At 38.0% G+C, this 25,045-nt stretch overlaps 1 protein-coding gene across 1 annotated transcript in view; it reads left to right on the top strand.

Moving 5' to 3' along the window:
- The window catches only part of WASF1 (WASP family member 1), a 76,003-nt gene extending 52,817 nt beyond the window's left edge, over positions 1-23,186 (top strand). The window contains exons 3-9 of the mRNA XM_072333343.1: positions 8,554-8,688; positions 14,621-14,774; positions 15,415-15,532; positions 16,374-16,546; positions 18,620-18,799; positions 20,102-20,739; positions 22,278-23,186. Coding sequence (XP_072189444.1) covers positions 8,554-8,688; positions 14,621-14,774; positions 15,415-15,532; positions 16,374-16,546; positions 18,620-18,799; positions 20,102-20,739; positions 22,278-22,435 — 1,556 coding nt within the window. The 3' untranslated portion in view covers positions 22,436-23,186. The remainder of the gene's footprint in view (positions 1-8,553; positions 8,689-14,620; positions 14,775-15,414; positions 15,533-16,373; positions 16,547-18,619; positions 18,800-20,101; positions 20,740-22,277) is intronic.
- The last annotated feature ends 1,859 nt before the right edge of the window (positions 23,187-25,045 follow it).

Genomic DNA, 25,045 nt, shown 5'->3' with positions numbered 1-25,045 from the left:
TGGAGCATGAAAACACATCGGTCTGCCTTGATCCTATAGTCAAAATTGGCAGCAAGTAATTTTTTTCTCCTGTCTGTTCCCAGCTTTCTCTAACTTCATAAAAAGATCTGTCTTCTGACAGCCTTTCTTAGTGCTGTGGCAACAGAAACTCTCTGGACAGCAGCAGTAGCTGTCTGTTTCCTATCTATTCCTTCCCGTATTTCTTGCTTTCTGATCATATCTGCTTTAGATTAGCGCTTACCTATTTTTTTTCAGCAGCGTTGCCGATGTGTTAGTACTCCAGTACTGCCTGTGGTGATGTATGTTGGTGTATGTCAGCCTATAGCATCTATCATGCATGAAGCATAACTGATATCACTGTGCAGCTGTGCCATTGTTAGAAGATGGATAAATAGTTCTCGTGTGCGTGTAACTTTCTTGTTCCATTTGCAACTTTCAGCCAGTCTTGTTCCTTTTATTCAGCTGCTCTCTGCAGACAAAATGTCTGTACCACATAAGAAATGTAGCTGATAGTGTGTTCCCAGTCTGACACTCCCATCTGGGGAGTGAAGCATTTCTTGTTTTGAGTATGTTATGTATGTTTGCATTACAAATATTGATATTGCATACATCCAGACCAGAGCTTCTATTCAGTCATAGCAAGCTATCAGTTACCTTTTCATCTTGTACATGTTTATAACGAAAGAGGATGCTGCTTAACACTATTTGCTAAGCTGGAGTGCACTTTACATTAGTGAAAAGAGTTTTCAATTAAAGTTGAACTTCAGTAGACTTTCCCCTTTTCCTTTCTTTTTATTGTTCCCCAGTTTTACCATGTTGTCCTAATTAGTTATTACTTTTCCTCGCCCCTTATAAATAAGTTTCATAGGGTAAAATGCTTAATTTGAACATGCTATTTCTCCCCCATTTCTTTCTCTGTTCAGACTCTGACCTGCTCCAAAGTTGGTCTTTGCCTAAGGTTAAGTTGTCTGATAATGCCTGGTTCAGATTTGCTAGCTGCAGGAACCAGCTTGTCTCTTCATAATCAGATTTTCCCACTACAGTCCTTTCAGTCAGTCCTTGTGGACTGCTCTTACATCTTCATAACGATAGATTCCTAATTAGCACAGGTAAACTATATGTAGTTATGTGGTTTTCCAGACCTTGCTCATCCACAGCCACTGAAATTTTCAAGGAGCTACTAACCATCTAATCTCCAAGCTAGAAAGACAGTTCAGTTTCTTAACTCACATGCTGTCTCCAAGGCCAGATTGGATGAGGCCCTGGCCCTAGTGCCTGATTTAGTGGTTGGCAACCCTGCCTGTGGTGGGGGGCTGGATCGAGAGGATCTTTGAGGTCCCTTCCGACTCAAACCATTCTATGATTCTGTGACACTGAGCTGAGATTGAAATGATCCTGATGAGAGGCAAGCCAAGAAAACTCTGATACTCCTTGCTTTTTGCTGAAACATTTAATTAAAGGGAATTAATGGAGTGAAGATCTGAAGCTGAATTAACAGCCAATGAATATATTACATTATATGTCAGAATTAATGGAGAAAGAAAAAGTACATTAATAGAGAGAGCAACTTTCTTCTTCTGCTATATAAAGGGAACCTGATTATAAATTCTATGGCTTATGTAGTAATTAATTATCCTGAAAGACTATTTTCTGTACTAAATTGTGTAAGAAGGAACTGTTCAGTATCTAGCGATATAATTCTGCATAGTGTGAAATACTGGGAACAGATAGAGAAGTAGGACACGGGTTTTTACTTCCATTTTTGTTCTATGCTTCTCTTTTTACAAAACTCACTAGACAAAAACTTTGCTTATTGTGAATGATGGCACATTAGTGAGTAACAGACTGGATTTTAAGCTTATTCTTTCTGATATTTTATGAATTTCTACATCCTTTTCAAAAATCAAACAAGTAAACCTATGTTTTTAAACTGCAGTAAATGCTTTTATATTTCAATATATTAGCATACTTAACATTTCAATAATATTGAAGTTAACAATATAACACCTCATTATATATTGCATTTAATAGTATATTTAATATATCAAATATGATGATATTTATAACTCGGTTCTGATGATATTTAGGTTGGATTAGATTTGGTTTGTGTATGTGTTAATTTTCTTTCTCTGTGCAGATCTGCGGAAGTTTGCCAGAGTAGTGAAGTCTAAGTTAATTAAGATCAATGCTTTTGTCAGCAATGAACATTTGCTTCAGTTTTCATTGTCCAACTTGATTTAATCTCACGCTGGCCTGGGGTTTCCTAGTAATCTTCTTGTATTTCCAAATATGGTGTCGTGTTATGGTATTGAGCACTTAAGCGCTCAATTTATTTATTCAGATAACTACCTAAAACTTGGACCGTGGTTCCTTTAGGCAGCTTGCATCATAACCAATCTGAGGGATTCTGTTTCAGCTGAAGGTGCAGTTGAAGGGTCTGGGACATCTATACTATCCTTTTGCATTTCTAAAGAAAAGAATTGGCTTCTTCCACAACCCCTGTGTAAGGATTCAAGTCTCTCTTTTTTCTAAGAGCCTGTAACTCCATCTGATGGTAACTGATCTGGTGTTGTAAAATGATTAATTAAAACACCCTTTCCATAAGGTTTACTAATGTGCACCATAAAGAATACACTAATTCAGGTGAATTTAAGGACTGGAATTTTGAGTGAGACTGCTAATTTATACCCTGATCCAACAGCATACTTAAGTGGATCCACAGAAATTTGCATAACACCATCTATTACTTAAGTTAATTCAAGCAAATAGAGGTCTTTAATTAACTTGGAATATGTTTCAAAACATTATGTGGAGACTCTAGTTGATTTCAGTTCATCTGATACATCCCCCAGTCTTAAGAACCAGACAAAACCAGTGTTTCTTATGCCTCATTATCCTTTCTTGTTACTGTATTGTCTTTGTGGAGAATATTCGTTTGTGCAGGGAAGCCAGTTCTGGACAAAGGTTTAAGCAATTATCGGGAAAAGCTAGGAGAAAAATGGTGAAAGATGAGAACTGTAAAATTGATCCATAGCCTTTTCAGATTTTATAATCCATTGTATACTTGCTGCCATAATGATGAATAGGAGTTGATGATGCATGTTTTGGTTGGTTTAATATAAAAGAATGAGGAAGGCAGTACTGTTTTTTTTATTCTATTTCAGCTAGTTGCTACTAGCTAGAATGCTATTTTCAGCTTGTAGATCTGTTCTAAATGTCAGGAAAAGAACTGTCCAAAAAAGGTGATCAAAACTTGTATACCTTCTCGGAGAACAGAAAGACTATGTGTCCTGGAAGTGGCATTTTATTTGTCTGTCACAAAAATGGATATCGACACCTGAGCTGCATTCTAGTGTCACATTCTCACTGCAGCTTATCAGGAACAGAGCTGTTTGTTCAAAGAGAAGTTGCAAAAAAATTAAGGTGTTTTAATACATTCCCAAATTAAAGATTAATTAATCTTTAAAGATCCTCTTATTTGACTGTGCTGTGTTAATGTATGGCAAAGTGATAGACTGAGAACAACAGTAAGTAGCATTTGTGGTGATGTGACTTACCTTACCAAATCACAAATTTAAGTATACTTCTGATCAGTTAAGTTTTACAAATACAATAAAAATAAGCTTTTCACAGATGCTGGAATCATTTATTTACAGAAATCTGTTGTCATTTAATAGGCAAACAAATCACTTTTTTTTTTTAAAAAAAAAATCTGGTATTATGTATCCAGCTGTGACCAAGACCCCAAGGCATTATTATTTTAATTGTCATAGTCGTCTGTCATTCTCTTTATTGTACTGCATGAAACCTGACTAGTGCTTTTGAGCGAACAGTTCCGTAATGATGTAAGTGTTCTGCTGTGTTAACAGTACTTTGGTAGTACTAATTTTATGAAATGGAATGAGTTTTAATTCCTCACTATTCTAATCCATTATCTATAAGTTAAGTGGAATTTGAGCAGCTTTTTTGGTTGTTGTTAAATACTGGATATCCTGCTGTTGGGTTTGAAACAGTGTTTTTTTTGTAGGTTTTTGTCATGATTTGTCATTATTATCACTTGTAATCATATCTTCTGTAAACCGTTTGAAATTGATACATTCAAATGGAATACATGAGAAAGAACAGTAAAAGAAATACTGTATTATAAGTGTTGTATACATTGATTCATACGTAGTATTCTTGAAGTTAAACATTTCTCTAGAAGCAAACATTATTTTGCTTAAAGCATTTAGTTCCATATGTTTCAAGCTTGAAAAAAAAAAGAATAAAGTGGCCACAGGAATGTAGGTAGAGACATTATAGTTGTATACCACTTCAAATATGATGGGTTGCTTTTAATGTATTTCCCATCTGAGGATTAATGTTCGTAAGCATAAGCAATTATTCTGTGCAATATGTTTATAACTGTGTGCAACATAATAAAAAGATTTTGAGACGTGATTTAGAATTGGAGCTCATTAATGAGAGAGAGGAATTGTAAGCCTGATGAAATGATACACATAAAACAAACTAGCCCTAAAACACATGTGTAAAAAGGAAGTCAATTTTAGAGCTTGCAATTTATTTTTTATTTCATACATAAAATTTAATACTTGATTTTAATTTGTATGTATCTGAATATTATATGAGTTGTCTAATTAAATTGAATAATTAGGTATATCTGAATATATTATCAGGAATACATTAAATCTGCTTATAGTAAATTTATATTAAAAATTTAGTAATCTTGCTCATTTCTCTTGCTTTAGATACAGGTTAAAGAACGTAAGTTTTTCAGAGTTTCAGGACATATATTATGTCTTGTATTCAGTGAGTTGCTAGCTAAACAGACTTTGTTATTAACTTTCCATCTCTCTTACTGTGATTTAGTACTTAAAGAAATATGGTTCCCAGAATGGCTGTGCCTGTGGTCTGTTTCTTACTGTGGCTAGTAACAGATGCCTCAAGAATTATAAGAAAATAAGAATGTGTGATGCTTTTTTCATAGAATCACCAAGGTTGGAAAAAACTTTCAAGATCATCCAGTCCAACCAACCACCTACCACCAGTATTTCCCCACTAAATCATATCCCTCAGTATAACATCTAAATGTTTCTTGAACACCCCCAGGGATGGTGACTCAACCACCTCTCATGTGGCATCTTCCAGTGCCTGACCACTCCTTTGGAGAAGAAATTTTTCCTAGCATCCAATCTTTATATCCTTGACAGAGGAGATGGGGACCTTGGGCTATAAGGTGTCCCTTAGCCTCCTCTTCTCGAGACTAAACAGTCCTAGTTTGTTCAGCTGCTCTTCGTAAGTCATTCTCCAGGTCTCTCACCACTTTGTTGTCCTTCTCTGAACTTGTTCCAGGGCCTCAGTGTCTTCCTTGAAGTGATGGGTCCAAAACCCAATGTATTACTCTCAGCGTGGCCTCTCCAGTGCTGAGTACAGAGAGATGATCACTTCCCTACTCCTGCTGGCAACACCATTTCTGATACAAGCCAGGATGCCATTGGCCTTATTGGCTACCTGGGCATGCTGCTGGCTCATGTTTAGGCAAGTGTTGACCTCTACCTTCAGGTGCATTTCTTCTGCATGGTCTTCCAGCCACACTGCCCAAAGCCTGTGGCATTGCTTGGGATTATTGTGGCCAAAGTGCAGGACGTGGCACTTGGTCTTGAACTTCATCCTGCTGGCCTCAGCTCAGTGATCCAGCCAGTCCAGATCCCTCTGAAGGACCTTCCTACCCCCTGGCAGATTGGCACTTCTTCCCAACTTGGTGTCATCTGCAAAACTACTGAGGGTGCACTCAGTGCCTTCATCCAGGTCATCAACAAAATACTGAACCAGACAGGCCCCAGTACCAACTCCTGGGGGGTACCACTCCTGACCAGTCACCAGCTGTATTTAACTCCATTCATCATCACCCTATGGGCCCAGCACTCAATCCAGTCCTGTACCCAGCAAAGCGTATACCTGCCCAAGCCATGGGCTGCCGGCTTCTCCAGAAGAATACTGTTGAAGGTAGTGTCAAAGGCTTTGCCGAAGTCTAAGCAGACTATGTCAACAGCTTTTCTGGCATCCTTCAGGTAGGTCATTCAATCATAGAAGATCAGATTGATAAAACAGGACTTGACTTTCATGAACCCATTCTGTCTGGGCCTGGTCCCCCCAGTTGTCCCACACATGCTATGTGATATCACTCAGGGTGATCTGCTCTGTAACCTTTCCTGGCACAGAGATCAGGCTGACAGACCTGTAGTTCCCTAGATCCTTCTTATGACCCTTCTTGTAGGTGCGAGTCACACTGGCTGGCCTCTAATCCTCTGCAACCTCTCTGGCTGACCAGGAGTGCCGATAGATGGTGGAAAGCAGATTGGCAATCATCTCTGCCAGTTCCCTCAGCACTCTTAGGTGGATTGCATGCAACTCCTCAGACTTGTGACAGTCCAGGAAGAGTAGTAGGTCTCTTAATTTTTTCCACCTTTTTTATGTGGATGGTTTATTCTGCTTCCCATCCCGAACTTCCTGGTGAGAGGGTAGAGTACCTCAAGGATAACTGGTCTGACTTTAAAAGGCAGATGTAAAGAAAGCATTGAGAACTTCAGCCTTTTTCTTATCCTCAGGGGTCACGTTCTCAATTTTCTACTATTCTCTCAGCCTCCAACTGCTTCCAGTTTGGGAGCCTCTTCAACTAGCTGGGGTTTCTATGCATTTGCTGGTGATTGCTGTGTTTCTTTTCCATAAAAGTGTGTGCCTCCGGTGGCGCAGCGGTAGAATTCCCGTTTGCAACACCAGGGGGCCCGGGTTCGAATCCCCCCCTGTGGAGCAGGGGGTAGAAGTGCCGCTCTGCTACACAGAGGGCTCGAATCCCGGGAGTTGGACTCGATGATCTCTAAGGTCCCTTCCAACTCGCACAATACTATGATACTATGATGATACTATGATAAGTTAGTATTGTCGGAAAGCTTTAATCTCTCCTGATTCAGGACATTTGTGAATACCTAAAACAGCATAGATCCCAATATGGAAGACAATGAAACTTCCCCTTTCTTAGCTGTGAAGACCAGTTGTTTACTCCCACCATCTGTTCTGTACATTTTTCAGGAATGACTTATCCTTGCTGTGGTTATTACTTTTTATGTTCTGGCAATAGTCTAGGTCATTGCACTCCATCCTCGGGCTTGTAAACCTGCTGAGGGTTCCCTTTAGAAAAGCTGTGTTGACTCTTCTCTAACAAGTCATCCAGGTGGCTACAATTCAGCTCCTTATAATAATTTGTACTAATTTGTCTGAATGTCAGGTTTACAGGCCTGAAGTTCTTAAGATACTCCATAACAAAAACTTTGAGACTTAATATTGTGCTTGCCACCTTTCCAGTGCGTGCTATGGAGATTTACAAGTTGTTACTGATTCTTTATTCTTTGTTTTGTTAATTTGTATGTAGTCACTTCAGTTGCTTTGAAAGGTCTCCCACAAAGAAGAGTTTTGGCATGAGGATCTCTCTAGTTCCTTTCCATGTTAGTAGAAGGTGTTAATTCAGCTTCTTTGCAGTGATCTTATCTTCTCTGAGTGTTCTTTTTGCATCTTTGTTATCGGTTGACTCTACAGATTCCTTTTCAGGCTTTCTTACTCTTCATGTATTTGAAGGAATATTTACTAGTGGCTTGATAGTTGCTCCTTGGGCTAGTTTTCATACGTTTCTTATAAATTCACCTCTTATGATCTGTTGTATTTATAGGTGCGCTTTTTGTTATTTTTTTCCTGTTACCTAAGCATTAATAAATGATATGCACTAGCCTTATGCTGACCACGTGCCATCCATTTGGTATCCTTAAATAGTTGACAAACCACCTGTGGCAATTTAACTTTTCCTTTTAAAGTCATTGTGTCTTCATTTTTATTTTAAAACGTTACTGAGCCTTTTCTCAGACCTGAATCTCCTTATCTGCTGGACTAAACATGTGATGTCCATCGAACTGAACAAAAGAAATTCTTATTCTACTTCAGTGTAAATTAGTCAGGTACTAGAATTTTGACCTTTCAAAATATAATGTATTATTTTAATGTGCATTTTTTATTAGGTTGTTTCTAACAAACTTAGAAGAATACATCTGATCTTTCATTTTTGAAAGGTCTTCTGAACCACAGGAGTGAGAGCTGTGCTTTAGAAATGTGATTGATTTCACCTGGAAAGTTCAGTTGATGCTCATACAGAAGCAGCTTTAAAAGATGTAAATCATTTTTTTATGCAATTTCAAGAAACTAGTTGGTCTGGCTCCTTGGTTCAGTCAATTTAAACCAGCTGAATGTCGGTCGTATAATGTATTAAATAATTTCATTTATGATAAATAAATTATTTTCTAATTTTTATAATTATTTTTAGTAATTTCTACTATTTAACTTTTATTTACATTTTTGAAGCATTCTGAACTCAGTAAGTACAGACTGTTGGAACTGATAATCATGCACCTTAAATGTACTTATTCTGTAGTTATCAGATATCTTTCTAAAGGCAAGCTTGTCTTGTGGGAGTATGCCTGCTTATCTTCTTTTTCTTTTCTGTTTTAGGTAAATATGCTGAAGATATATTTGGCGAACTTTTCAATGAAGCGCACAGTTTCTCATTCAGAGTCAACTCCTTACAAGAACGTGTAGATCGCCTGTCTGTCAGCGTTACACAACTTGATCCAAAGGAAGAGGAATGTAAGTTAAGACCTGTATTGAGGGCTTCTTATTTTGTCACTCAAACATCGCCGATACATGAAATAGAAATAATAATAGTTTAAATTACATTTATAAGAACACAGAGCAAAATATGACAGTGAGGTTCATTTGAAAACGTGTCACTTTAGTACTATTGTGATTCATATTAATAGTAGTGCTTTGGAACATGATTGGAAATCCTGGAAGTATGCCTTCATTTTATATTTTTAACCTTCTTAATGATTGCCTTAGTATGTAACTGTTTGTCCAGATAGGGTTTTTGCCTTCCTAGATATCTCTTGGTTACATGGGAAAATAATGAAAAATCCTGTAACCCCAGTTAGTAGGGTATTCTAGAATACATGTTTGAAATGTGGAAAATAGAGCAGCATCTGGTTATGAAAAATAACTTCTGATGGAATGTGGTATCCAATTCTAAAGTGTAGAAAGCTGTTTCAGTTCTGAATGTCTAGGTATGATAGTGGTGTGTCATTCAGGAAAAATGAAGTGTCAGAGCAGTAACGTGGTCTTTGGCTCTGTCCTTATGTTGAAATTTCACTATTAACAAAAATCAAATTAAGGAAATATAGGCTCTGTACTTTGTGTGACATTTATTTTAGAGCAGGTTTCAAAATACAGCTGTTAACAGCTAGTAGCAGATTTTCCACAGAACTATGGCTTGCCTAGGGGAATTCTTACATAAATGGGATTTTCCAAGTCTCTTGACAGCTGAGCATAAATCATACACACTTCTTTTTCCAATAAAATGCCATATTTACTATGATTGGATAATGGCAAAAATCCTTTTTGTGTACAGTAATAGATTGTCAGCAATTGTAATCCTTTAATGGCTATAACGCACCAGATTGCTAATGTCACTTCCACGTTTACCCTGGACAACATAGTTACTGTTATAATCAGAGTGGCATTTGTGTTGATATGACTGGTCTGGTATGGCAGCAATTTGCATTCCTGGAAAATTTGGAGACTATACAGTTAAAACGTCTTAAGGATGTCACGGGATAACAAGATGGAAATTTGTACTTTCCAGTAAGTGGCCTTTGACAAGTTTGGTTGTAGGTTTCATTGCTAAATATTCAAACCTATTTGATGCTAGAGAATCGACAGAAGTATTTTTAAAGACAGTATATCCCAGATGCACTAGATTATAACTTTTCAAAGAGCTGCATGTATTGTGGGATATATTTATTAAAGCATGTTTGTAAGAAAAGGGACAGACGTTGCAATTAAAGAAAACAGAGCTACAGATAAGTCTACTTGATCCAGGCCAGAGTGACTAAGTGTGACTTGAATCTGATACCCTGGATTTGTCTCTTATAAAAGAGCTGTGACAGCTCATGCATCAGAAGAACACATGCAATCCTCAGTGTCGGGAGCTATTAAATGACTCTTTTTATTAACCTAAGAAGTCTTTGAGCCATACCCAGTGCTCCTTATTCACAAATGTCTGTCCTGGATGAGTAACCAGACGAGGTTAAATATGATGAGTAGAAAACAGTGTATTTTCTCAAAAAACAGGGATTGGGAAACCTTTTCACTTTTGGTATCCTCTTTTGTGCTTGAAATTTACAAGTTTATCACAAATGATCTTGTGTTAGCCCTGGTCTGTGCTAAAATGTGCTAGAGAATGGTAGTGCTTAAAGATTGGGGAAGGCACTTGAATTTATCTTGCATTTTCCTTACTCTCTGTGCAAGAATTAAGCAAATTTCAGTATTTCTGTTCAGATAACAGCATGTGTGAAATGGGCTATACTTATAAAATGAGTCTCATTTGATAGTTCTTTGCCAGCAGGCAGTAATAGAAGATGTAATGGGTTCCTTTGGGCCCAGTGCTATTACACAAGGGGAAAATAAAAAGATTCATTTAAAGCTAAGCAGCATGAACAAGCCCAGCCCCAGTCAGATGCACTGAAAAAGGTGCAGATACTTGGCAGGTGTTTCTGATGGAGTTAAAGAAGGAAAAAAAGCTCTACATGTTTTGATTAGTCTGTGTGTTTTCTCATGTTTTCAGTAATTTTAATATCTCTGTTGAAGAATAAAATCGAATGAAATTAAGGTTAGGATTGTGTCCTGGAGAAGCTGACTCTTTGCACACAACCCTGTCACAGAAAAGCAGTGAAATGAGTATGGTCTGTATACTTATGGAAATTGGAGACTAGGTTAACTTCCAGATCAGCATAGTCAGCCCACTGTGAGACCCAGAGCAAAGCATGCAGTAAATCCCATATAAAGAGGCAGCTCGCTTAGGATCTCCAGCCTGCTGAGGAGGAATTTGGTGAATTGTTCTAAACTCTATTATATTTATATACAAGGAACACATGAAATTTATCCGAGATGTTACACTCATGTAATGTGTTAACATAACTACTGTGAATTAATTCATAATTTTGACGAAAGTCAAGTAAAGAAAAAGACTGTTAAATTACATTGCATAGTTGCTTCCTTTCCCTGGAACTATGCAACTGTATGTTGCATTTGAGCACGTGTCCCTCTGATGGCTGAGTTCCAGCTGCTTTCTTTTTTCTTCTGTTTCTTTCTCTTCCAGTTCTCCTAGCCCTCAATTCATTTTGTGTGTTATTTTGTAAGTAAATCAGTTTTAAATTAGTGTGTCCAAAGCTCAATAACTCAGTGTCAAAGCCATGATTTTGCATAATTTGGTGGTTTTTTTTTTTGTTTTGTTTTTAGGGTGTTTTTTTCTTTTTTTTTTTTTTTTTTTTTTTTATATAAAGATGCGTCTGGACAGAATGTCATTTGTTAAATAATGTAGGGGTTTTGTTGAGACCCACCAGCAGATTCACTGCTTGATGCAGCTGGGTGATTGTGTTCTCTCACGTGCGGCCCTGGGCTTCCTAGTGTTGTGTGCTGCATTTAAAGCAACCTCCGAGTCCTCTTAAAATGATTTCTGTAGCATTTATGTCTTCCCTTTATTTATTTGTAGTAGTTACGCTACATAAACTCCTATCCAAAGGTGACTTAATCTGTTGCTGTTCTTAAGAATATGAGAGAGAATACTTTACTCATCTTAGGGGTAAACCCAAAAGTGGGCAGGATTTGTTCTGGAGAAGCAGTCTCTCTGTTTAACAAGTATTACATCTGCGGTGTCTAGTCAGAGAGAAACCTGGTAAGCATTTGACTTAAATACAAGCATCTCAACTTTTAAGGACGGCTAGATGCTGGGGTTGTTTGTTGTTTTGTTTGTTTGGAGTTTTTTTGTACATGGCAGTAAACACAAGTGATGTAACACATTGACTTTTGAGAAATGTAGATATACAGAATTTAAGACCACGGGCCAAACAAAGACTATGGTGCTAATTAGATGTTAGGCAAGTAGAGGTTTAAATTTATTGGCATCAAGTTAAATGCCCAAATCACTTTTAGTTCTCTCTTTGGTGTCATATCTTTCCTCACCTGAATTCTTATATGCAATTTGTTTGCTCTCTTGCTGTGCTAATTTGCCACTCGACCAAAGCTAAGTGGCCGTATGACCAGCGATGTTTCTGTGCTTTTCTCACCCCAGTGGGAAGCCACATGCATGTTGCTGCTGTTTCTTAGCCAGCTGGCAAGCTACATGGATGGCTTTGTAAGCCAAACTGTACACAGCCTGGGGCTATATACTGTGTTTGCAACATGTGATTTAGCCTATCACTTTTTCTGTATGCTAGTTAGATCAGTGCCATAATTCTCAGTATTTTGTGTTGTGTGTTGTTGTATTTCCTTCATAATGTAATAATACATTTAATTGTGTTGAATGATGGCATGGAATACCTTTCATTGAATACCAGTGCAGGGAATGCTTTTGGCTATTTGAAATGCAGTTTTCTCTGAAGACCTTTGCTATTTAGCCTGGTTTTAGAGAGCAAGTAATCTGCATACACTAGGTAGGGATTGATTATCCTCAGGTATAATGTTCCCTTGTATGAGTTTACGAACATTGGAAATTAAAACAACAAAATGAAGATTATGAACTTGACCAACTGTATTTGCTCCCTTGGGATTAAGTAAGGAATGTGAATAAAGAGTTTATAGAGTAATATATATCGCAGGAATATGATGCTGCATACCTTGTGTGCATTTTAATGTTAAAACGCATAAATGTCTTTATTGCAATATGTTATTTTTTTATTGCTTTCAGAATATATGCAGGTTCTAAGAGAAATGTAACAATTAATATATATATATATTTTTTTTTACTGGCGTAGTCTCAAGAAAAGATGGACAAAGACTTGTGGTATTGTCATGCAACTCCAAACACATACATTTGGTGAAATTTGTAAGACCAGCAACCTAAAGGAAAAGCAGCTGAAGTATAAAAGAATCTAAGAATGACATTCTAGATTAGGCAAACCCCAGTCTTCTATTTTAAATATGAACTTTTGGCAGCAAATAACAACGTGTATTTTGTGACAGGTACAAAATATATATTGTTATTTATGAGTATAAAAATACCTGAAGAAACAGAGCCTCCTTGCTGACATCCATACATTACGATATTTCTTTCATACATGTAAGAAGGCTTCTGGGCAGCTAATTAAAGGTATTAAAACGATAAAAGATACAGTAATTAAATAGAATCTAAGGATAAAGAGAAGCAAGCAGTTTCAGCACATACAACCTTGCTAATTGCAGTGAACCTCTAACAGCAAACTGAAAATCAAATAAAACCTTTAGCCTAAGAAAGAATGTTGCCAATAATGCTTAGGTAAGAAGAAAGAACATGTCAGGAATTCTAAACCTGCTGGAAAAAAAGTCTTGCCCCTTTTTGATCATAATGTAGAACCGCATCTGTGTATATGCACATGCACTTCTATGTGTTAAAGGAAAGAAGAGTAAAAGCAGCTTTCAGCTTAAACCAGTGTGATCTTAGAAAAACAATTACTGAAGGCCCTCGTGATTTTCTCTAAAGCAGTGAGATAGGGATACTCTCATCTTGAGTAAACGGGCACTACAGTCAGCATAGATGTGTGTGTGCATGTATAAAATTTAATGAAAGTTTGACACAGGCTGCAAAATCCATTTTGAGAGACACCAGTAACTGACAATCAGGAAAGAAGGGTAACATGGACTGGGAAGGTACACTGTTCCAGAAATGGACGGTGTGAGTTTCGTCGATCACAGTCACTTTCCCATTATTTTTAATCTAAATTTTAATGATTATGAAATAGAAAAAGATGTAGAAGCTTTAACAACAGTAAGTCAAATCACTGTTTAATCTATTGAATTCACCTGGTGTTAGTTTTTATTTGAATCTTGCATAATGATAATTGATAAGTGTTTAAAAACTCCAAGTGACTCACCTGAATTAAACAGAGTAGCCTTATCTCAACTATTCAGTCTGATAAAAGCCAACACTTGACTGCTTTGATGTGTTAGAATACAGTATCACCGCTCATTAGGACTCCCTGATATCAGTACAGTGAGCTTATGTGATCTGCCAGTTTGGCATCTCAGTAGGCCTTCTTAGGAACTGCTACCTACATGCAAGGGAGGGAAATCCTAATGACAGATAAAGGTAAAATCTATTCTTAAGATAAAGGCAGTTTTTAGCACCCAGAAGGATTGTGAAATGGAGTTGGTAAATGTTATTAGGTCCTTTCAAGCTGCAGAATTATTACCTCAGAGAGAAAGATGAGAGAGAGGGTTCTGATGGTATGTCAGGGTAAGCAGAAATTTCCTGCAGAACTAAATTAAGAGTGATAAACTAGAACATGTTTTTCATGTAGTCTGACATCTTGCTGTGATATTAGTACTAGATCTATTTGTATTTGCTGAACACGCATTTGTACTGGGTGTACAATATTAGTAGTAATACTTAATACTGATGTTCGAACTAGCATTAAGCAATTCCAGATTAAACCAAATAAACTATATTCAGCTTTTTCCTCTCTTTTTACATGGCCATATCCCCTTTCAGTGTCATTGCAGGACATTACCATGAGGAAAGCTTTCCGTAGTTCCACAACTCAAGATCAGCAGCTGTTTGACCGCAAAACTCTGCCTATTCCTTTGCAAGAAACTTATGACATTTGCGAACAGCCTCCTCCTCTTAACATCCTCACCCCTTACAGGTTAGTTGAAATAAAAATAATCAAAACTAATTTCTAGCTTGCTATGCATAGTAGAGATTCTATGTTCAGTCATCATGCTCGTGTTGAGTAGCTCTGTAAGAGCCACACTGGAAAACAGGGGAGCTGCTTGAGGAGTACAGACAGCAGAAGACTTTTAAAGCGTTAAAACCTTATTCTAGTTTACTCAAATTTTATTCTAATCTAACAATGAGAAGAAAAAGTAATTTTGATATCTGTGTGTATTAAGCTGCTCTTGGATGAGAACAAGTGGTTGAATTCTATGTAAAGAAATGTCTTCAATGGAGATACATATTCTTTGCTCCATCCAAGTCAGTTTGGATCTATAATTGCAACACTAGCCACTCAGATTTACTTTTGGATTGTTGGACTGGGAATTCTCTTATTAAGGATACTAATTTTATCTACAACTTGTGTTAAAGTCAAAATCTGGGCCTTAATATAAGGAAAGATGATAAAGAGTGATGTCATAGGAGATCAGTTTTTGACTTCTAAATGTTCATCTGTGGCAAAATGTTTCCAGGCATGAGATAGTACATATTCCTAAACATGCCTTTATTTTTTGCCTTAATATTTGTTATCAAAATAAAAATTATATCCTGTCTGGGTGATTGTATTTCAGGGATGATGGAAAAGAAGGTTTGAAGTTTTATACCAATCCTTCATACTTCTTTGACCTGTGGAAGGAAAAAATGATACAGGACACCGAGGACAAAAGAAAAGAAAAGAGGAAGCAGAAAGTACGTACATCATTAGCTTTGTGGAGATGGTTGTTTTGTTTTTTTCTTTTTCTTCCTGGAAATGGTTTACTTGCATATATGGTGTATTTTGATTATGGTATTAATAACAGTCCAAACTTTAGAGAAATAGTTATGGTCATCTTCATTCAACTGAAACTACTTGTGTTCATTCAAATTCCATTGATTTAACAAATATATAATAGTAATATGAATGGGCCTACAGCTTTCATTCTGCCTTAAAGTAACTAAAAGCAGATTTGCCAGAACCTATAAGTCTTCTAGCAGTGACTCAATAAAGAGGAAAAAAGAAATAATTTCTCTAGACCACTTCTTTTTATAGTACAAAACCCCCACAAAAAAACCCAAAACAAAAAACCAGCAACACAACCTAAATGAAATCCTTATGCGTATTTGTACTCTAAACAGGGATGAAATTAGTAGGGATTGAGCAGTTTGTGTATATTTCTTAAAATTAAATAAACAGTTTTGAAAAAATAGTGCTACTTTTTTTTGTTGTTGTTTCTTCATGATTCTGTATATTTCTTACATAAAAGCAGTAAGTAGAACTGATTCAGAATTTCATTTCAGGCAGTATAAAAATCTTCCTAGGCAATTATTTTTCTGTGTCATATGAGTAACTTATGCATTAGAATGAAGCTTCTGCCTTTTACAGTGCTTTTTGGTTTATATATTTGTGTTGACCGAAACTTAATTTTTTTTGTTATTTCTTCTTGCTCTTAAATTGGGATTGTTTTTCATTGTTTTATGCATGATGTATAAATGCACCTAGTTGAAAAATACTGTCTTAGTTGTCAATTTTGTTTGCGCAACTCTCCTACAGCAGAAAAATCTAGATCGCCCTCATGAACCAGAAAAAGTGCCAAGGGCACCTCATGACAGACGGAGGGAGTGGCAGAAGCTCGCCCAAGGTCCAGAGCTCGCAGAAGATGATGCTAACCTCTTACATAAGCACATTGAAGTTGCTAATGGCCCAGCCTCACATTTTGAATCCAGGTTTCTTTTTTTTCTATCCTTTATTAAGTATAGATACGTGTACTATGCAGCAAATATGCTCGAGGAGTGGTAGGTGATGAGATGCTACCGCTTTTCTTGAAATACACTGAAAATTATTGATTTAGTCCTATCAAAAGTCAGTTTTAAAATTCTCAGTCAGTGTATCTGTACATGATTTACTATTATCTCATTATTGAAGTCATCTGTGAGTTAAAGGAAGTATAGTCGGTACATTCGAGTCTTGACCTACAAAATCCCTATTATTCCAGTCTCTTGATTTTACTTACAGCAGAGACTGCCAAGATTATATGGTGGGTGTGATGTGAACAAATGTCCATTTGGAACTCGAATGAGATCGCTGAGCTTCTCTTTACTCACGAGCAAATCCAAGATTTGATTGATGTTTCTGGTTACAGTCTATTACAAAATCCAACCTGTTGGATTTTCATTTCACAGCACAAATTTGCAGGTGGCTAAATGCAGTGTTTTACATGATTTTCCTCCTGTTTCCTCTCGTGATGCTTGTGCAAAACCAATTTTATTTTGTCAGCTGAGAGAATTATGATAAGAAAAAGGGTTGGCAAGTAATGTCACCAGTTTTGGAGGTGTGGTTTTGGTGTGATTTGGTTTGCTTTGGGCTGTTTTTCTCTGGTTTTTTTATTTTCTTTTTTTTATGTGGTTGGTTGTATGTTGCCCTATAAACCAATTAATAAATGCCCCCCATCTTTCACTGGCCAAGTATTTTAACTTAGTAGGGCTTTCGAATAAACTTAATAGTAGCAATGGATAACTACAGCATCTGTTGGAGATAGTACTCTGTATCTGAGAAGTGGAAAAACTACTTATAGAAAAGCTAGCCCTTTGAATTCATAAAGGAAAAATGATTTCACTTTAGTCAGTAGGGTACTACTTAAGCGATGGTAGAGTGTTTTTATGGGAACAACTTTGTAGTATCTTATCTCTGTAAGTCAGTCTGTTAAGTAGTTAGCAGAAACATCTGCTTTCCTGCTGTCCTTTTCTTTTGTTGTACGGGATTCCATATTAGACACACTTGTTGCGGGTCTCCTTTTATATCCAGGACCCTCACCAAGACCTTGATTATCTCAATAACAGTAGTGAAATTATGAATAATGCAGTAGTGCTTGAGAACGCTGCATGTGCAGAAGATGTTGTTCAGATACAGAAGAACGGAGTGCTTTTGAATGACAGAGTAGGAGTTTTGCCCTCTAATTATTTAATAGGCTTGGATATTACACTGTTAGCAGTACACGTAAAGGTGAAATATTGCTGTAAGCATTGGACAGTGTTCTGCAAATGCATTTCATCTTTATTTCATTGAGACGTTTTGACAGTTATATATATTTTTGTTGAGTGGTTAATTAAAATTTTCTAGCTGGTTGGGTCCTTAAAGGCTGTCCAAATGTGCTAGTTGAATTATCTTAAGCTGTCTTTATTTGCATGTAGCTGTATTTGATGTTACTACTCAATAGTAGATCTTCTTTTGGGTACTTTATTTGTATCTATTATATAGCTACAAGATCCTAGTTCTAAAGTAGTGCGTTCTCCAGCATGGAGAATGCTGGAATACGGATTAAAATACTGGAATGAAGATCTTCTGACAAGAGCAACTAAATTATTCAGTTGTAAATTCTACCACTTGATGGATGTTATGAAAGAATGTTATAAAAGAATGTGTTTGCTCATTTGTCGGGTTTGAGGAGCTGAGACTATTGCAAATACAATGCCTGTTGCATAACATACTGTTAAATGAGTATTCTTGGTTGTACCGGTATGCTTACCTAAATCAAAGTAACGTGATTCGTGAGCACTAAGATCAGACATATAATGTAGAAATCGTCTGATACACCTGTCAAAAGCACTAAGCCTTTGAGTTGCTAGAAGCAGTGGCATGGGAAGTTGGATAGGTTATTAAAAAGTCATTGAGTATATAATATGCAACATTAGTGAAGAGAAGATCTTGGAATTTAGAAACAAAACCGAAATATAAAACAGTAGCAGAGAGCAATAATACTTAGATTTAATAAAGGATTGTTTTTCACTGTTTTCTTGCAGATCTCAAGCATATGTGGACCATATGGATGGATCATATTCTCTTTCTGCGTTACCCTATAGCCAGATGTCTGAACTTCTGAACAGAGCTGAAGAGCGAGTGTTGGTCCGACCACACGAACCACCACCACCACCTCCAATGCACAGTGCAGGAGATGTGAAACCTGTGCCTCCTTGTGTTAGGTAGGCAAAGAGCAGTCAAGTCATGCACAGTCCTGTTGGGAAATTTTTCTACTACCCCACTAACAGTTATTAGCATCACTTCCCTGCAGCCCAGGCAGTGCACACATTCTGTGTCAGTCCATTAAACTGACATCTCCACAGCCACAGGGCCATGCAGGAGTTGGAGAGAAAAGTTAAAACCGAAGTCCCACAGTGTGTGGTTTTGGGAACAGACGGCACCTAGCCATTGATATTTTACCTGCATAAGCTTCTGAGGATAACTGTTTGGAAAATGTTTCTTTGAATGATGTTGGAATCTCAATGTTTAGCCTTGGAGTTTTGAAAATCTGGAAATCTGACATTTGTACTACTGAGCTGTGTTTCATTATGCACAAAAGGAAGAGTGTACAGTGGTAGGAAGGTTAGCTGACAGAAATACACATTCATTCCATGTACTAATTACAGTGACTTTTTTCCCTCTATTATTTTTATTTTCATTTCTCCGCCTTTCCAGAACTGGATACATACTTAAAATATTTCCACACCTCTGGCACTTTGATATCAAAAATTCTGGTTTAGGGTCAGCTATGTACAGTTTGGAATAAAGAACTGTTAAGGTGTTTCATCTGTGAGATGTTAATCTCTCAAGAAGAACATCTTTTTATTGCCCAGGAGAATATATGTGGAAATGCAACACTTTTAAAATTAATTTCACTGCAGCAGCTGAAAGAAATCCTCTGGTGGTCTTTCAGGAAAGTAATTTCACTGTTCCTATTTGTATTTGATTCACATATTTGCTGCACTATGACGAATATATAAAGAGGTGTATATTTATATGCTAGCTAAAACTGATGACCTTTAATATAAGCCTCACTCACTCTGTCCTCAGACCTTAAATACGTATTTCACTTTTACTCATTGCTTTTAGTGTACTTGGGGGTTTGGGTTAATTGGTTTGGTTTAGGTTCTGTTGGTTAAAGCAGTTAATCAACCACTAGTTCCGTTTAGTTAACTAACTTCAGATAAATAACTTTGATTTACTGTGAGTTGAGAGGAGAAGAATAATACTTGCCATAGGAAACATCTGATGAAGATGCAGGTTTGTATAAATTTGATTAGTAGTTGGATGTGAGCAAAGGTCTGTTGAAAGACTGATGCATATTGCATTCTGAGAATTACATGTATTAACACAAGTTACCTTGAAATCATCATAGTACGTAACACTCTTTAATGGCCAATGCTCAGTATTCTTAAGTTGTAGAAATTAATCTATTACTGTTTTTTTCACTGTGCAACTCTAATAACTTTGTCATGTTATTTCAGTTCTACTACTGGATTGGTAGAAAACCGTCCTCAATCACCAGCGACAGGCAGACCACCAGTGTTTGTGAGCCCCACTCCTCCTCCCCCACCACCACCACCTCTTCCGTCTGCTTTGTCCACCTCATCACTACGAGCTGCAATGACCTCCACACCACCTCCCCCAGTCCCACCTCCCCCCCCACCTCCCACTGCTGCTCTGCAGGCCCCAGCCGTGCCACCTCCACCAGCTCCTCTCCAGATAGCTCCTGGGGTTCTACATCCAGCTCCACCTCCAATTGCCCCTCCCCTGGCACAGCCCTCCCCGCCTGTCACTAGAGCTGCACAAGTGTGTGAAGCGGTACCGGTCCACCCAGTTCCTCCTCAAGGTGAAGTACAGGGACTTCCTCCACCACCCCCACCTCCTCCCTTGCCACCTCCTGGCATTCGGCCCTCTTCTCCTGTCACAGTTGCAGCCCTTTCTCACCCCACTCCTGTTCTTCACCCTCCTCCCACGACCATTGTCCCCGGCCCTCATGCTCCTCTCATGCCTCCATCTCCACCATCCCAAGTGATTCCTGCTCCTGAACCCAAACGCCATCCTTCAACTCTTCCTGTAATCAGTGATGCTAGAAGTGTGCTGCTGGAAGCAATACGAAAAGGTATGGAACAAAAAGAATGATCTCAGAAACTTAATGAATCTTCATTGGCTTTGAAAGGTGGAATATTTAACATAGAAGAATTTTGTTTAGAGAAATGCATCTTAGCAGTGTTTCTGTCTTCTGTTCTCTCAGTGTGGAGGCTGCCAAAGAGACAGATTATCTTTTTTTCCTGTTTGTAATTGCTCTTATCAGATTTTTAGTTTGGATGGCAAAACTGGTTCTCTGTTAAAGTTAGATTGGAAGAAGTGTACATGAGTTTATCCACGGTCTTTGGAGATTATCTCTTCATTTCTGTCTGCCTATTTCTCATAGCCTGCAGATTGCGTAGAAGACAAAAACATTTATTTTCACAGATTTCTAGATAAAAGCAGAACAGTTCAATGAACGTTTTGATCATATTATCAGTGTATTACCGTAAGATCTAAATGGCATTCAGAAATCACTGCTAAAGACCTAAAGGTGTTTAGATCATAGTCTGAACGTGTCTGCAACAGTGGTGTTGAACAGAACAGTTGCACATCCCCAGCTGACAAAGTGCAAGTGAATGGCATAGACTCAGGGCAGTGTTTCCTGGTCATCCAGGGGAAGGAGTTGTATCTACAAACTGACAAATCCCTGCTGTGCTCTGAGTGCTGCTGTTGGACTGTGTGGTATCTTTGAATAGTGAATCTTTCTCAAATGTTCCTTGTACTACATTCTTTGCTTTTCCTGTGCCTTTACAACACAGTACAGAATCTGTATTGTACTGTAATGTCTGTAGAGAGTCTGTAACACTAATCTGAGGTAATTTTTAAAGCATCTATATGCACATGAATTGATAACATTTGAGTAGAGTAGTGTCTGTACCAACAGTTTTTGAATACAACAGTAGTAGGGGACATCTGCAAAAAAACTAAGGTTGGCCTGCTGATAGAGTTTAGCTGATCCCTGAAAAAGCTTTTGACCGAATCTTGCATAAGAAAGAGGCCCAATTACCATAGCTTAAATTCCACCCAAGCAGGTATGCTATCACCTGACAATGGAGGGGGGGACTATTAAGTACAGGATTTAGGTCAGTCTACAGTGTCATGAATACAAATCCCCAAATACACAATCTCTATCTTGTTTCTCATTATGTTACCAGCATTGAGCTTTCTTACGTTATCAGTATATGTTATTTCAGCTTTGTGTTTGACGCTTAAGTAATATTTTATGCTAAAACAGGCAATCAAACGATCAAAACTGAGTTACAAGAAATTGTATCTTGGTAGGATACCCAAATAGCGGAAATGTGAATAGTAGAATGGCTTAATCACTTAGAATGGTGCTAAAAAATATGGATGCATCTCTAATAGGAAATCAAAAGCAGAATGTTCTAGTAGGACTGGTGGTCCTATCTGCAGCAGTAATTCTGACATTCCCCTCTCTAAAAGCTGGCAGAGTACCTGAGGAGGACAGCATCTTTGCTTTGCTGGCAAAGCATTCAGTGATTCGTGAGCTAAATATCTGTATGATGTTAAAGCAGGATGGTAACACTTCTGTGATTTGATGTTCTTCAGGTATTCAGCTGCGTAAAGTTGAAGAGCAGCGCGAACAAGAAGCTAAACATGAGCGCATTGAGAATGATGTTGCTACCATACTTTCTCGTCGCATTGCTGTGGAGTACAGTGATTCAGAAGATGATTCAGAATTTGATGAAGTGGATTGGTTAGAGTAAAATTAATACATTGCTGTACGCTACAAAATCGAATGCTAATGTCCATTGTGGTGCTTGTTCTTTGAAAGTTTGATGGTCATTTCTAGTGTTTTTTGTATTCTTTTCTTTACATGATTAATCCATGTTTTTCTACTTTTCGGTTTACGAACAATTCCTAGTGCATCTTTTGAAACTAAATGTTTTACAGTGGCTTTTCTTACACATCTCTTTCTTTGGAAGAACATACTTTGTTCCAATAGACCACTAAGTATTAAGCATGGGCAGCTGTTGGTAGAGTAGCAGTTTCAATTTTTTGGCATATCTTAACTGTGCACTTTGTGAATTTTAAGTTAATGAAGGCAACTGAGATTGACATTCCGAGGGCAGCTGTATGTACTAATGAGCCTTATTCCCCTTCTGTACTGTTTTAAAAACATTAAACCTAGCTATTGAGATATCACTGCCTCAGTTACATCTGTACAATAGAAGTACGTATAGTTAGCAGCACTGAACACACTGAAAGGAAAATGGATCTTTTGGGGTTTTATTATTGTTTTATTGTTGTTTTAAAATAATTATGGCCTTATTTGAATGTTTAGAGATTCCCTTTCCCTTCTTCCCTCCCAGGTACATATTGTGTGGTACTATTTTTGCCTGCATAATACGAGTTTAATTTTTTTCCTTGTGAAATCTTCTGACTTAAACATGCTGTGTAACTTATGTAACTGTTAAAATAACAGTTTGATTTAATAAATGGTTCATTTTAAATGTTCCTGGTTGTTGCTCCCTCAGCAAAGCCTGCTTTTTATTGCTGCAACTGAGGCATACCTGGATATCACAGATTGCAATCTGTGGCCTTCGAAGGTGCAGTAAGTATTCTACACTTGACTGAAGGACTTAGGTTAAACAAAAAAAACCCCAGTGTATCTACTCTTATCATTAAATGATAAAAGGTGAAAACTTAATGTCATCCATTAGTTTAAAAAAAGGAAAAGTGGAGCTTGTGCCCTACGTGGTTTAAGTGGTTGGTTTTTGTTTGTTTGTTTTTTAAAGCTTTACCATTATTGTATCTCGAGAAGTTGGAGATACAGCAGTCAAAGTCACCATCAGTGAAAGATGGCTAAGAATATGGGTGATACTGCAAAGTGATTTTTTAAGTACTAAGAGCATTGTACATGTTGAATAGTTACAGGGATTGTGTGTTTCCATTCTCTGGAATAACTTCTTTGAGTGTGAGCATAAAGTCAAAACTCTTTTGTTAATGGAAGCATGAGAGGCTGCAAGAGTGCTCTACCTTGCTTACTCCTGGGAAATGGAATTACTGAATAGTGGGAAAACAACATTTGAAGCTTGGACAAGATTTCTGAAGGTGAGGCATGAGATGTGAAGAGAATGGATTTAAGATTAGATATCAGGAAGAGATTCTTTACTGTGACACTGCAACTGGTTGCCCAGTGAGGTTGTGGCTGCCCCCTCTCAGGAAGCATTCAAGGCCAGGCTGGATGGGGCTCTGAGCAACCTGGTCTGGAGGGATGTGTCCTTGCCTGTAACAGGGGGTTGGAACTACATGATCTTAAAGGTCCCTTCCAACCCAAACCACTCTATGATTCAGTGTTCTGTAGGATGGAGAGTGGTTTGCAGAGGGATGTGGCTATCAGCCTGCGTGTGGGACTGAGCAAACCTCCAGAAGTGCAGACAAGTAGGAATGCAGCAGCTCTTCCAGCTTCACTGTCACCATCAGAGGTTATGCTGGAATTTTATCTAATTGAAGGATTTTTCCGTTGCAATAATAATGCCTTTGTTACGTTTGCGGTTTTCCTTTTGGATATTCTAGATGCAGCCTGTACTGTCACTTGAGCTGAGCATCATCTTGCTGCCTTGTCTGGAACTGCTCAAAGCTGTTGGTCTCAGTATGCTGTCACATCTGCCCCGTAGGTGTGCTGGCTGCATCTGGTCTCTGTGAGCTGGGTGTGTTGCATAGCCTCAAGCAAGCAGAGGGGCTAGTGTGGGGAAAAGAGAAACCGTACAGAACTGCAGTTATCACATACTTGGCTTAAATATATTAAAGGTCCTGATTGATAAATGGTTGCTATTGACCTGTTTCACTGTCCAGGTGATTAATAGTACCACTTCCCGACTGGTTCCCAGGGCAGACAAAGCACTCATTTCATCCGACGGAGTCACAAAGTAATGAACCTTGTCAGAGAAAAGTCAGGAGTTAAATTCAGGCAGGATTTCAAAGACAGGATTCTTGGCCTTCTGCCATCGCTACAGCTTTCTGCCATAGCAACTAGTCTCCAGACAGCGATAGCAATGATCCACGAGGACTGAGAGCTGATTGTTGGATCTGGATATTTGCATGTACGGATGTATTCAAAGCGAGGCCTCTGCAGTTGCCGTGATTTGTGGCCCTCTTACTGTAGGTTCTGTCTGCCCTTCTCATTTGGTGGAATGCTGCTTTGGGGGCTGCTTGTGCCAGCAATTAGCTGCGTAATAGGTTATTGATCACTTTGTCTTGGAAGCTGCAAAATCAAGTCACCCGTATCGAACTGTTTACAGGTTCTGTTGTTTACCGCTGTACATTTACAGCACTTAGTTAAAATCAGGGGCTCGAGGTCTGCCATGGAAATG

The sequence above is a fragment of the Excalfactoria chinensis genome, chromosome 3, assembly GCF_039878825.1.
Source record: "Excalfactoria chinensis isolate bCotChi1 chromosome 3, bCotChi1.hap2, whole genome shotgun sequence".
Taxonomy (NCBI): domain Eukaryota; kingdom Metazoa; phylum Chordata; class Aves; order Galliformes; family Phasianidae; genus Excalfactoria; species Excalfactoria chinensis.
The sequence above is the reverse complement of the archived record's forward strand: the minus strand, read 5'-3'. Positions and strand labels throughout refer to the sequence as shown.